This window comes from Pelobates fuscus, chromosome 12 (genome assembly GCF_036172605.1).
Source record: "Pelobates fuscus isolate aPelFus1 chromosome 12, aPelFus1.pri, whole genome shotgun sequence".
Classification (NCBI taxonomy): domain Eukaryota; kingdom Metazoa; phylum Chordata; class Amphibia; order Anura; family Pelobatidae; genus Pelobates; species Pelobates fuscus.
Window position 1 is genome coordinate 11,212,378 of NC_086328.1, and position 14,651 is coordinate 11,227,028.

A 14,651-nucleotide genomic window follows, 5' to 3' on the forward strand; every position below is an offset into this window, starting at 1 on the left:
GCTTTTGTGGGGGGAGCTTGTGAAAATGAATTTGAGATTGTAGAGTGTAAACGTGTTGATTTTACTCACATGGTGCAATGAATTACCCACATAAGTTATGATATTAAAGCTCCCTTGGTCAGACTGTCACATTGTAACACGATGCCTCAATCTCCCCACTTTAGTCTGTCACAAGTATTCTCTACCTTGTAGACATAACTCTATATTGTTGCCAACATCTTAGTCAGACAAACCAGCTCCACCACTCTGGTCTCTGGAGTTTTCCACCATTCATAAAACTAGCGTGAAACCCACTACTTGTCATAGTGCCTGAGCAATGTTCGACTCCCCACGCCTTCAGGTCTGTAACAAAAAGGAAGCTGTGACTCCTTCTGCTGCTTTTGTAGTCACATGCTGAAAGGCAGCCACAGCTATGTACCGCGCTCCATCATCCTCTGACTGTAACATGTTCTGTTTTTATCTATAAACCAAATAGTGGGCGTCTTGGATCCAATGACATCTAATTGTTCCGTGTTTTCCTTACTCTGACTAACTAGTGGTTTGTTGGCATGCCACCTCTACGGGGTTCTAGAACGTGGCTCCTGGTACTGGTGTCATACTGTGGAAACGTTGGCAGGTTTCCATCATGGTGTTGCTAGTTGTGTCACTATATGATTACCCCTTCCCTCCCAGATAAAACAAATATAAAATAACTTACCAGTGAACTAGACATCCACCGCCATGGAGCCGAGACTCGTGAATAAACCGGATACACTTTTTAAAGTGCTGGATCCTAGTGTGGAAACGGGAGGGTTTTATTACATGAGATACGAGAATATATAGGACAATCATAGGACTAAAACACATATTCCTTCTGTGGAATGTCACGTACTACACAAGGGGTGGCTAGCAGGTAATTATACAGCATTTCATCCCCTATAATGCTTTTCCAATATGGGAAATTTGGAGTGTAGATTCACACTTGTACAGCGGTCGCTAATCACTATTGTAATAAATGTGTAAGTGGTGTACCCTCGGCTATGAGGGCTGGCAAACAGCAGGGGTATGGAATTTCTACAACAGCTATGGGTCCTATTTAAGTCTTTGCTTTACAGCAGAAGGAGCATGCGAAATCAAGAGGTTGGTCAGCCTAGATTACTCATGACTAGCCACCAAGCAGTTTGACTTCTAGATCATTGAATTACAGGAAAAACACCAGGAGCCTCCGCCGAATGGGAGATACAGTGACTATAATTAAGATTGTAGCTTGGGGTTGAATTCAGTTAATCACGGAACCTCGTTCACATGACTACACGGAGAATAGCATTTAACACAGAAAACATGGTCAGTTTGTTTTTGCTGCTACTGATCTTTAGGAAGCTGTCAGCAGAAAATAAATAAATGCTTCCTCGATTCGCGGTCAAATTCAGTCAGTGTGTTTGTCTAGGAGATCAGGCTTTATTTCAGCTTTCTCGCACATACCCGGGTTCTCTCTCTGCCATCTGCCCAAGAATTACTTTCCGCTAGCACTGGTTTCAGCCATCCATACAGGTCAGACTGTCTAGAAGTGAACACTTACACACGGCTTTATGAAAAGAGTTTCACTAGGAAACACCACCAGTCCCCAAATTAAAAAGGGTTTTTATTTTAAAAACCAGGAAGAATACATTCTTATAAAATGATAATGTTTTACATTCCAGAAACAACCAATTTGTAATTAAATTACATTTAAACCATAATTCCTTCTCTTTAATTTCTAGTTTAGTGCATAAACCTAATAAATTGCAAGTTCCTCCAGGATATACTGGATTTTATTTTTTACACCAGAACTCCCATATGTAATAAGGGTTCTGATAGGGTAGCCTAGTGAGGGTAACCCTATATTGAGCATCAAATGCTCCAGACAAAAAAAAATTAAAATATATACTTCGTCTAAGGAACCCTCACCAATAAAACTTCCATAAACATTATTAGTGAATTTATTAAATATTCATGATCGTCGAATACCACTTGAAACTAGGAGCGGTCTCATAGATCAATTGAAAGATTTGAAGGATAATACATTTAACATGTTTTTGATAAAATAATTAAATACAAGGGAAATGTATTAACCTTCAAATCTTTCAATTGTTTTATTGATCTATGAGACAGCTCCTAGTTTCTCCATGATTATTTCTTTACTGACCACACACCAGTGGTGGATTGTCCAACAGTTTTTATGTGGGGGGAAAAAACTAAAACAAAAAACTGCTGTAGTTTAGGACTACATTTTTATTTGGTGAGGGGTAAGCGCAATTTAAAAAAAAAAAAATGGTAGGAAAGTAGATTAAACATAATACCGCAATAAGTGCTTATCTGTGTGCCAAAATAATAAAAACAAAACAACATTAAGAAAATAAAAATATCTGTGTTTCTGTAATAGGTTTTAGTGGTGCAGAGTATCTCATACATTAGGCAAAAAATTATAATATATTTGTAGTCGGGGACAAAAGCCGTATACATGATAAGTTAGATATATGAGCAAGTCGGTTGTGGTGTGCCGAAACCGACGTATCGGGTAGGCCTGTAATAAAAGAGGGCCCACCTGTAATAGTAATATGTATAAGGGGAGAGGTGGGAGGGATGAACCAGGCAGCATCAGCCCTGTGGTGTAGGGGTCCTGAGTTTAAATAGCCGGGTAACCCCTCCCACAACTTCAGGCTACGCCTTCCAATATATGAAACAGACAGTCAAATCTGTCCTGTTTCAGCATACTTTGCACATGCCAAAGCTCTTTTAATTTGTATGTGCCCCCCATTGATTTTCCATTTGGGTAGCAGAGCCACCTGCCTATGAGTGGAAGTATGCTATTGGTCTCTCTCTTTAGCACAAGGGCATGGGGTAAGAGAAGTCACAGGAGAGAGAAGCAAGAAGCCATCTTGGAAGTCGCACAGAGATAGCAAAATAGCAGTAACTTCTGGCCCATGCAAGGTATGACTAAAAGGACATTTAAGGTCACCTAGACCACCTTATGGCAAGAAGAGAGAACACCAAGGTTCCAAAATTTGCCTCCCTGGTTCAGGACAGATCATCTTCAATAGATAGATGGTCTATCACTCCAATGGGATTTCTCCCTAATGTACATCTTCCCTCCAATAAAGCTGATCCCAAGAATTATTCAAAAGATAAGAACAGACAGGGTAGTGGTTCTAGCAATCATTCCGTACTGGCCAAACAGGAGCTGGTTTTCAGACTTGAAGGAGATGGCTTCCACGTACTGGGAACTTCCAATCTTAAAAGCTCTGATAGAAAACAGAGTTCCCTCTGGAAATTCTACAGATGTTCAGATTGCCGCATGGCTGTTGCAAGGCTAATCCTTAGTCATCAGGGTCTTCAGGAAGACAGGGTCCAATTACTCCTTCAATCTACCAGATGTTCCACCTCAAAGTTGTACATGAGAATTTAGGCAACATTTCTACATTGGTGTAAGGAACATCAAGGTCTTCAAGTACATCCTTCGATTGATTCTATTTTACACTTCCTTCAGGATGGGCTTCACAAAGGTCTGGGTGTTTCCCACTTTGACAGTCCAACTGTCTCGAGTTTTTTTTCTAGTGAAGGATTTAGCGTTGCATGTTCTAATTAGGAGATTCTTCAGAGCAGTAAGGCTTCTTAGACCACCCAGGAAGTCATAGATTCCCTCCTGGGATCTTTCTTCAGTCCTGCAAGCGCTCTGTGAAACTCCTTTTGAACCTTTGGAGAAGGTCCCATTGAAGAATTTTACACTCAAGACGGCCGTCTTGGTGGCCATCACCTCTGCCAAAAGAGTAGGTGAACTTCAGGCTCTTTCTTCATCGGACAAATTAATTATAATCCATCAAGATAAGGTAGTGCTCCATCCTAATCATTCCTTCCAAACTTTATTGCTTCTAGATCTAGATTCTGTTAATCAGCCCATCGTTTTACCTTCCTTCTGCAATAATGCCACCTCGCTGCAGGAACTAAATTGGCGTAAACTGGATGTTAGAAGAGCTTTACAGATCTACCTTTCAAGAACTGCCAATTATATAAAATCTGATCACCTGTTTGTCAATTTCTCTCGGTTGATTGATTGATACAATCAAGATGGTGTATGCTTCCAGTAACCTTCCTATACCTACTTCTCTTAAAGCACATTCCACAAGAGCAATGTCCACATCATGGGCAGAAAAGGCTCATGCTTTGCCTGAAGAAATTTGCAAGGCGGCCTCTTGGTCATCATTCAACACCTTCATCAGGCATTACAGGCTAGATGTATTCTCATCCTCTGAAGCTGCATTTCGGCGTAAGGTGCTTCAAGCAGTTGTGGCGTAAAGCCCACCTGTAGCGGAGGGTAGTATTAGAGTCCACGATCTCCGCTGGTATCATAGGTAAATCCACAGTCAGCGCTGAAAAGTAAGGCAATATCCCAATCCTCCCAATAACCGGACGAAACACAGTTTGGGAGTCAACTAACTGGCTTTATTCACAGGCTTGTATATTTATACAGTTCCCCATGCAAGGGGTTTCCTGACAGAGGTTTCAGGGGATTTCTACCATAATACAGTGTAATTCTCCCAAGGTACATTGCTACACGAGAGGGATACTCCCACTAAAATGGACGATTAAGTGGATTATCCCCTCGTGTAGCAAAACTGACAATTCACCTTAAAATCCGTTTTATAAGTTTTATACGGTACATTTAACTAACCGAACGTTCGGTAGATAGCTGAGGTCCGAGCGCATCTTTTGTGTGAATACCGCTCAGATCCCAGCTGAATTGACCGAACGCTGCAACAAATACAGTTTACATCGAAGTTCCCCTCAAACTGTCGATTATACTTGGGGGAACGATTCTACCGAATACCGGGCTCCCGAACGGTCTGGAAGTCCAGCGGTGTTCGTGTCGTCGAGTAGCCGTTTTCAGTTCCAGGCGCTCGACGACCAAACACCGCTGAAGAATAGCGAATCCAAGATGGCCGACCGCCGCATGGTCGGTAGCCGAACGACGGCCACCTAGGAGAGCTTCTAATTACCGATTGCAACATTGTTGCAATCGGTTAACGAGTGCCACACGCTTCTAAGTGTGTGGTCTATCAGGGGAGCCCGCATTCGTTCCACGAACAGCCCGGATAGCCGCTGTTCGGCGAACGAAGTACTTGCATGCTGGTAGCTTACGGCTGCCAGCATGCAAATTACCATAGCATAGATACACAGTACATTTACATCTACCACACAGGCTACATAGCAGAATACACACAGCACATAGTACAGACACCCTTTCTATATTACAGTCCAGAAGTGGCTAGGTTTGCCACACCACCCAATGGGAATCTTGCTTTATCCCAAAGGTACTGCCACCATATGCGAGAAAAAAATCATTTTTACTTACCGTAAATTCTTTTTTTCCTTAATATGGTGGTAGCACAATACTCCCTCCCTCTGAATTAAAAATGTATTTGTTGTATTTTACTTGTGTGGTGTGTTTTCTTGCTACGACTGAGGTGGGTTTGCCGGGGGACGCTTTTAATTAACTCCTATCTTATAGATACTTGTCCCAATTAAGGATGCATAACCCACAGGTACTGCCACCATATTAAGAAAAAAATAATTTACAGTAAGCAAAAATATCTGTTTTTATTGCACAATTAAGTGGTTAACAAACGGCATTCTAGGTCAGAGGCACGATTGCGAAGTTTGAAAAGGTCTGGGCTTCATGGATAGACAGTGGAGTGGGCGATTAGGAGATGGGGGAGATGGGCTCATTCCCCCATGCCCCTCTCTGAGAATTTCTAATCACCTGTTAATTCACTCCATGTTTTCTCCCTTAGCGGGACTTTCAGGATCCTGCTGGGAGGTCTGCAGGGCGCAAATGGCCCCATAGATGTCATACATCTCGTAGTCGTCGAAATACGGTACACCACTTTGATTACATACACTGATTATCAAATGTGCGGATGGGTTCCCGCGTCTCCCCCTTTACACCTCCCTCCCTCCTCCTCCCCCCCCCCAGACTCCTCTTTTGTTCCTCACTCTAATTTCTCTCTCTCTTTAATACTTTCTATCACTATTTTTCTCTTAACTCTGACTGGTTCTTCTCTCCCTTTCCATCTGTCGGTACCTCTTTTGCCCTGCTTGCAGGGAGCTACAAATGCCTAGGGATTGTCTTGATTCGACGGAGCATCCATAGAGGAAACCTCATACTCAGGGATGGAGAGGGGAGATGTACCAGAGTAACACATAGTTCAACTGAAGCAATGAAATTATTCTTCTGGTTAACACGACTCATGTGATAAAGCCAGTCATGTTTCTTTCTTTCTCTATTTATAATAAAATTGGGTGGAGCACCATAAACCTATGTGGCCCTTCATGGCAGATGTGCAATCACCATATCCAGCGTTACCGACTGTGGTTTTTTGGTTGTACTTTTATGCGAACTTCCTTTATCTGTAACGGCCTGAATGTGTTCATATGGTTTTATATATGATATTGTTACTGTTGCATATGATGTTGAAACCTTGTAATAAATAAAGAATAAAAAAAATAAAAATAAAAAATGGCATTCTAATAACTCCCAACATGTTAATTTAATAAATTGGTGTTTATTTTTTATATTAATATGGTGGGAGGTCCTCATGCAGGGAGAAATAATAAAATGGGAGAGTTTAAGAATGTATGCAGCTCAAATTCAGCTCGGTAGTATTAGAACAGCATCAACGAGCACTTTTAGCACCATTACCAACTCCACTTATCTGAGTGATTATGGTGTAATGAGTGCTTGGATGCAGTATTTTTTTTGTCAAGCAGTTTAAGTGCATTAACAATGGCATACCTCCCAACAACACCAAAGTCACCAGGACGGTCCCAACATAGGGTGATGCCCTGCTGAACTAATATTTAAACACACAAAATAAATAAATACAAATACTGTGCTTAATACAAAGTTGTGTTTACATAAACCCTACAACATAAACAGCAAACATGAACCATATTTAGACAAAGTATAAAATTCAATTCAGTTTTGCAATCAATGTTCTTTATATCAAGAAGATCTGAAGTGTGATAGTAATCCTTTTTTAGATCCTCACATGCAAAAATATGCAGCGTTTATTTTGTTTGTTTTATACTACATTACGGTGATGTCCAAAAGTGATGTCCTAAGCCTGGGAACATATAAATTAGAAAGACACGGGGAGCTACTGTTTGACAGCACTAAAAGAGAATTTGTACATGAGCCTACGAGTCAGACTCAAAATGTAAGAACTCTGTTTTCCTTGATGTATTTGACTAAGTTTTCAGTTTCTCCGTATCACTGGGGACAAAGTTTCACATAATACGACTTATTTTTTAAGCAAGGTGAACTTTCCCCAGTTTCCAACCATAAAATCCTCTCTATGTACTTTATGCAGGTTGTATAATAAAGACAAGAAAATTAAAATATCTGCAAAAATAGATAAATTAATTAGGTTTCCTTCCTGTGGTATAGCTCTGTAACTACAAACAAAAGACAAAAAACAAAACAAAACAAACCTTATTCAGAGAAATTTCCTCTAAAACTATTTGAAAATGCAACCCAAGAACTACACATTAACAAGTGACGTGTTGAGAATTTTGTTTTAGAGTAAAAATCCTTACCGAGACATCATTACTTAGAAAAAATAAACCGTTCTTTACAAATAAAGCCATACTCCAGGTACCCACATTAGGATTAATAACTAGATAAGGTAACAGGGACACTATAGTCACCAGAATCACAGCTTGATGTAGTGGTTTTGGGGTCTATAGCCAGTCCCTGCAGTGGTAGCATTGTAAACACTGCCTTTTCAGAAAAAAAATAAATAAAAAAAGCAGTGCTTACATTGCTGCCTAGTAACACCTCTAGTGGCATTCACTCAGACGGCACTAAACGTGCTTCCTGTGTCAGTGCTGCATGGAGGCACTGAACTTTCCCTATAGAGAGATACATTGATTCGCTATGGAAGTCCTGTCAAAAATAGTTCCAGGCCGGTTGCGGCTAGGTCCCAATCATTTTACGGGGGCTCCTTTGGGCTGAAGAAGCGAGTGTTCTTAGGTATGCCCTGTACCGCCCCTCTAAATAGCACTCTATTAGCACTCTGGTAAGGGGTCAAAACAGTGGAACAATTTGACCGGGCTCAGGTGATGCTTGTGGCTCAGCCGGAGTTCAAGAAGAAATATGGTCAGGTTCTGCGCAAGGCAGTGAGGTACTCCAGCTCTCCCTGGCTACTAGCAGGCACGGTGGAGTGTGATGCTCTAGGGGCTACATTGATGGGAAGGTAGGGAGAGCCAAAAGAATAGATATAGCCTTTTTAAAGTTTTAGACGGGTAGATGGCATCCGCCACAGCCTCCCAAGGTTTTCCTATAGGAGAGCATTGGATTGGTTGAGATCAGGATTTAGCATCTCAGCTGTTGCGGCGGAGCGTGTGAGAAAAAGGGAGTAAAATGACCTTTTGACTGCGTTTGTATTCCTGACACTATAGTGTTCCTTTAAAGTTAGAAGCTGGGATTTTCTGCTATATTCTTTCTTTAATTCTTTATTTTTTTGCTCATCCGACGGTCATTATAGAAATAACATCACGTCCAGTGGCGTACATACCGGGGTCGCAGGGGTCCCCCCGGTATGTACCCACAGGGCCAGCCTCTTCTCCTGGGGGGCCCAAGAGCCGGCCACCTCAGGGCCCCCCCGAGGCTGGCCCTGCTGTCACCAGGCTGGCGGGCGCGCGAGGGAGCACTCTCCCCTGGGTGCTCCCTCTTCAGCTCCCTCGCGCACCGCACTGAAACCGGAGCCGGAAGATGACGTCATCTTCCGGCTCCGGTATCAGTATGCGGTGCGCAAGGGAGCTGAAGAGGAAGCACTCAGGGGAGAGTGCTCCCTCGCGCGCCCGCAGGACCAGCCAGCCAGCCGGGTGACAGCACTGGACCCCAGGGAATCCCCTCAGCTCTCCCACAGGTAAGGAGGCTGAGGGGATAAAAAAAAAAATACAAAAAAAAAACGTGTGTGTGTGAGAGAGTGTATGTTAGAGTGAGTGAGTGTGAGTGAGTGTATCTTAGTGTGAGTGAGTGTATCTTAGTGTGAGTGAGTGTATCTTAGTGTGAGTGTATCTTAGTGTGAGTGTGTGTTAGTGTGAGTGTATGTTAGTGTGAGTGTATGTTAGTGTGAGTGTATGTTAGTGTGAGTGTGTGTTAGTGTGAGTGTGTGTTAGTGTGAGTGTGTGTTAGTGTGAGTGTATGTTAGTGTGAGTGTATGTTAGTGTGAGTGTATGTTAGTGTGAGTGTATGTTAGTGTTAGTGAGTGTGTGTGTTAGTGTGTGTGTGTGTGTGTGAGTGTTAGAGTGTGTGTGTGTGAGCGTGTGTTAGAGTGTGTGTGAGCGTGTGTTAGAGTGTGTGTGTGTTTTAGTATTAGAGTGTGTGTTAGTGTGTGTGTGTGTTAGTGTGCGTGTTAGTGTTAGAGTGTGTCTGTGTGCGTCTGTTAGTGAGTGTGTATGTATGTTTGTCACTGAGTGTGTGTCTGTCAGTTAATGTGTGCGTGTGTGTCTTAAGCACTTACCTTTCTCCAGCGCCGGACTCCCTTGGCGCTGGGGATCTCTCCGCCCCGATCCGCCTCTCAGCTCCGAATGCGCATGCGTGGCAAGAGCCACTCGCGCATTCAAACCGCCCATAGGAAAGCATTACTCAATGCTACTCAATGCTTTCCTATGGACGTTCAGCGTCTTCTCACTGTGATTTTCACAGTGAGAATCGCAGAAAATCCTCTAGCGGCTGTCAATGAGACAGCCTCTAGAGGCTGGATTAACCCTCAGTGAAACATAGCAGTTTCTCTGAAACTGCTATGTTTTCAGCTGCAGGGATAAAACTAGAGAGACCTGGCACCCAGACCACTTCATTGAGCTGATGTGATCTGGGTGTCTGTAGTGGTCCTTTAAGTGTATGTGTTTATGCATGCACTGGCGTACATACCGTGGTCGCAGGGGTTGCAGCCCTGCGACCAGGTTCCCGCCGCCATGTGTTGCGGCCCCAGCCCGCGCAGAGTAAGCGCGCGCGCGGGGGGGCCCCACGGATCAGTTTTCGCACCGGGGCCCCATGGGTTTGTGTACGCCACTGATCACGTCAGGTAGGTACAAAGCTATAGCAACAATTCAACATTAATGAGCAAATACGGTAAGCACAGGAAATGTACAGTGAGAGCTGTGGTCAGTAAGGGGAGTTTCTTTTAGTTATATAGAGTTCCCAGAGTATACATATAATAGGCAAACCTGTAGACGGCCTATGAGATAATTAACGAGAAGTCATTTCAAATTTATATCAATACTAGGAGTGTTTACTCTAGATATGTCAGTGCAAATGAGTGTATGCAATGAGGCTAATAATAATAAATCCAAAGCTAAAGTAAAATAATTGAGATCGGGTTAGAGTGCAGTATGCATTAATGCTAGGCTATCAACCAGGCTTAGGCAAACTGGAGGTCACTATGTTGGCCGTTGGGACGTAGGATAATAGGTAGGAATCCTCGTGTAGGTTTAAACCTCTGGGAATAGCAAACAAGAGGGAATATCTGCAACTGACACAGAGGCCGGGGGAGAATCTTAAAAAAAAAATGGGTCTTTGTAGCCCTCGTCAGGAGACTGTAATTAAAACATTTCAGAATGTGTTAGACATGTAAAAGAAGATAAAAATCAAACAAATATTAAACAAAGTATAACACCACTCCGGTGCATGGAAACGCATGGGTAGCCTCAGGTAAAGGCTGCTGCGCAAGTGTCCGACTTGGACAAAAGGAGTGACCTTCGCTAGGTCCCACTGGTGCAATGATGCGGGGGCGCAGCGGGGGCCAAGCCTGGCTATGAAATCTTGCAGGAGGCCCAGGGTCTCCAGCACAGCGCCGCTTCTACCAGATCATGGACGCTGTAGGTAGTATCGCCTCGCAGGACCTGAAGCGGTCTCAGTTTCCTCTACTGTAGGGTTTCTCCAGTGGGATCAGCATAGAATGTGAGAAATATCTTCTTGAACATATATGGTAAAGTCTTTATCACCGCCGTCTTGTCCATGTTGCAGGTAAAACGTGTCACCAGGTCCCTAGCGGCAGACTCCGGTGCTTAGGAACTCTGGAGGTCCCATCGATTGTGATATTCGCGGCTTGTTTGGGAGTCAGCACAAGATGTCTCCCTGTCTCCGCACAAGATGCGGGAGTTCCACTGGTGGGATTTCATCAGGTAACTTGAGGTTGTTGAGGCACCATGCATCTTCTAGGAGAGCGAAGCATTGCTCAAAAGGTAAGTTCCTGTTTCTTAAGACTCTGCACTTTGGTGTCAAGAGCAGTAAGCTTTTGGGACTGCTGCACAGATGCTGCCGCTATGGTCCCCAGGCGAGTTACTAGGCCTGAAAGGTCTGAGCTAAGATTAGCCACATCCTCCTGTATAGTTTTCTGGAGATTAGAGAGTAATTTCTTCAGAGCGGTCATAGTCACAGGCTGGGAGTCATCCCCCCGAGTAGCTGTGTGAGGTTGTGGAAGAGAACAGGATAGCAGATTTCCTGTACATTAGTAGGTCATCAGAGTCAGAGAAGTCATCGATGTTGGTGACCATCTTGGGCCCACACGTGCCATGCGCTTGCCTCAGCAGATCTTCAATGTTTATACCCGTTCCGGCCTTGTCGGGTTTGTTTTTTGGTCTTGCAACCAATGGCAAATTGGTGTGCCTGCACCTCAGTTTTCGGGTCGGGGGACTGCTTGGAAAGTCAGGAATATAGTGAGATGTTACGGAGCCCATACAGTGAGTGTCAGTCTGCTGCAGCTGCTTGGTTCCACCACTCTGCGAATACACAGCATTGCTCTTTAGCGTATATATTTTGTCCATCTCCTCTTGCTCCAGGTTTGTGGTTGTCAGTATAGTTTTGATTAGATTCCCATCTTACTACTCTCATTTGTCAGCGTGAAAAGCAAGACTATTCTAGGGAAAATAAATTAAATGTAATACTGCCGGCATCACACATAAATCTACACTGATAAGGCAGATTGCGTGTTCAAGGCACCCTAGATTTTATATACATGTAACATTCTAAAATTATTGCATTAACCAAATGAGCTTACACACGTGTGTTTTGCTTTTGCACTCTTGAAAAACACACAGTAGAAGAAATGACTTTCAGATAAACAGAAGTACTAGAAAATGGAGCTGGTCTCTCAGTCTGAATGGTGGCTGCCTCTGCCTACATTAAGTGGAAATTTGAGGAAGTGTTTCTTCACAGAAACTGCAGAGTTCAAGGAAGATGCGGTTTATGTACAATCGTGAGAAACAAACCCGTTCGACACTCTGGCTGCACAATGTACCACATAGCACAAGGGACTGGTATCTGACACATGCCATTCATCTCACTCTAAGGCAATATCACAGTTAAATGACTTTCTGATGAGCGTGACCCCATGTTGATGCATTATATAGAGAAAGAACCAGGAAACCAGAGAGAGCCAGCACCAATCAGGGACCTCTCATTAAAGTTTGACAGGATTGGCCCTTATCTAGAAAATGCTGTCCAGCATTGGACTGTAGTTCATCCGCAGCAGAATAAGATGATAGCAGATAATGACCTTAAAGGGACTCTCCAGTGCCAGGAAAACAAACTGTTTTCCTGGCACTGCAGGTCCCCTCTCCCTTCCACCTCCCATCCCCGGTTGCTGAAGGGGTGAAAACCCCTTCAGTCACTTACCAGAGGCAGTGACATGTCCCACATCGCTGCTTCTTCCTCCGCCGCCGCTCCTCCTCCTCCTCTGCATTACGTTGGCCGGTGGGCGAGACTGATCCCGCCCACCGGCCGGAGAGACCCAATGCGCATGCGCGGCAATGCCGCGCATGTGCATTAGAGCTCCCCATAGGAAAGCATTGAAAATGCATTGCAATGCTTTCCTATGGGGAATTGAGCGACGCTGGAGGTCCTCACACAGCGCGAGGACGTCCAGTGACACTCTATACACTCTATGTGCTATGAAGCAGGAAGTGCCCTCTAGTGGCTGTCTGGTAGATAAGTGCCCTCTAGTGGCTGTCTGGTTATAAAAAACGGCAATAATTACACTTGCAGGGTTAAGGGTAGTGGGAGTTGGCACCCAGACCACTCCAATGGGCAGAAGTGGTCTGGGTCCCTGGAGTGTCCCTTTAAGGACACATAGCGGAAATATTAATGGTGGCTGCTCTCCCTTTTCTCGAGGCGTTCAAACAAGATGGTAGTGTAACGTGGTTCACATGTGGAGGAGTTTGCCATAAGGTCGCTGCGTATGCACGTGATCTGCTCTTTTTCCTTGAGACTACCCTAAACTCCCTTCCCAACTTACTGGTCGGCATTCTCGACATACGGCAAGCTTTCAAACCTTAAACTCAATGCGGACAAAATCATAGGCACTCCCAGTTGCTTATGCTCAAGCAGAGCTCAGTCATTTCTGCAATCAGTTTGCTTTTAAATGGTGTGATGGCAGTCGGCTAACTAGAGACCTAAGCCAGCTGTAACAGGAGAATTTCCTACCCATCTCTGAAGGGACAGATTGTGTGTGTTGTGATTTGGTAGAATTAACACGGCCAAGACAAACCTCTTTTGCCTCTGTTGCTTTATTTATTGCAAACTATCCCTATCAGCATGCCAAAAGCTTTTTTCCAATCTTTTAACTCAGCCCTCGATTTGTTTGGAAAGTCAGCCTGCCCAGGGTTAGACAATCCCAATTATCTCTGCCAAAGAGGCTAGGTGGAGTTGGCCTCCCACCAATTCAGACTTATTACCGCGCCGCTCATCTCCTCAGGCTAGTCGACTGTCACGCAGTCTACACGCAGAAATTATAAATAAATCTCAAGCATATGCAAGTCAAAGGACGTCTTCTCCCCCAGCCTTGGTTGGTGGAACCACTCAAGGAGAAGCTCGTACGTGAACACCCACTAATCGGAGCTACTCTGAAGGGGGTGCTCACTCCAAATGACTGCTTGCCTTACCACATCTCCATCCTCCCAGACACCTTTAACCTATAACCCTATGGTAGCAGGTGCAGTCTCCACCAGAGATCTTGGGGTCCTTGAAAACTCAAACTCAGACTGGGTCCACACACAGCAATGGTGTACGTCCAATGGCTTGCGGCGCCTGCTGGAACGGCTTCCGGAGTGACCACCATCTGGCATGCAAAACTTCAGTTTATCACCAAAGAGCTCTTATACTTCCATCCCAGGCAACTCCCTTCCTTTGATGTCTTTGTGCCAATAGAGAGCACCCCCAACAGGGTATATCGTTACTATATGCTCGGTATATCGCGACTTGGGAACGGAACACCAATGTCACCCTCTTTGATAACCAATGATAGAAGAATCACATCCTGACCCATCAAGGTACAGCGAGTACCAAGATGCATGAACTAAATTACAAGTTGATCACATGCTTGTGTCGTACTTCGGACAGGCATCACCTTATGTACCCTAGAGCTTCAGAGATATGCTGGAGGTGTGAACATCAAATTAACACTGAAATTCACATATGGTGGTCATGCCCTGAGATCTCCCCGTTCAGGGACAGGATCCATGGTCTAATTGGAAATCTTGGACACCGATCTACTGAAACAACCCCTTCCTATGCTTCATCTTCATTCGAAACGTGCTGACCAGTCACCTGCTAAATGCTACTATGGGGTTGA

At 44.2% G+C, this 14,651-nt stretch overlaps 1 protein-coding gene across 1 annotated transcript in view; it reads right to left on the bottom strand.

The window, feature by feature from the left end:
• The window catches only part of LOC134579510 (dual specificity protein phosphatase 22-A-like), a 52,998-nt gene that overhangs the window by 11,641 nt on the left and 26,706 nt on the right, over positions 1-14,651 (bottom strand). The window contains exon 6 of the mRNA XM_063438819.1: positions 698-772. Coding sequence (XP_063294889.1) covers positions 698-772 — 75 coding nt within the window. The remainder of the gene's footprint in view (positions 1-697; positions 773-14,651) is intronic.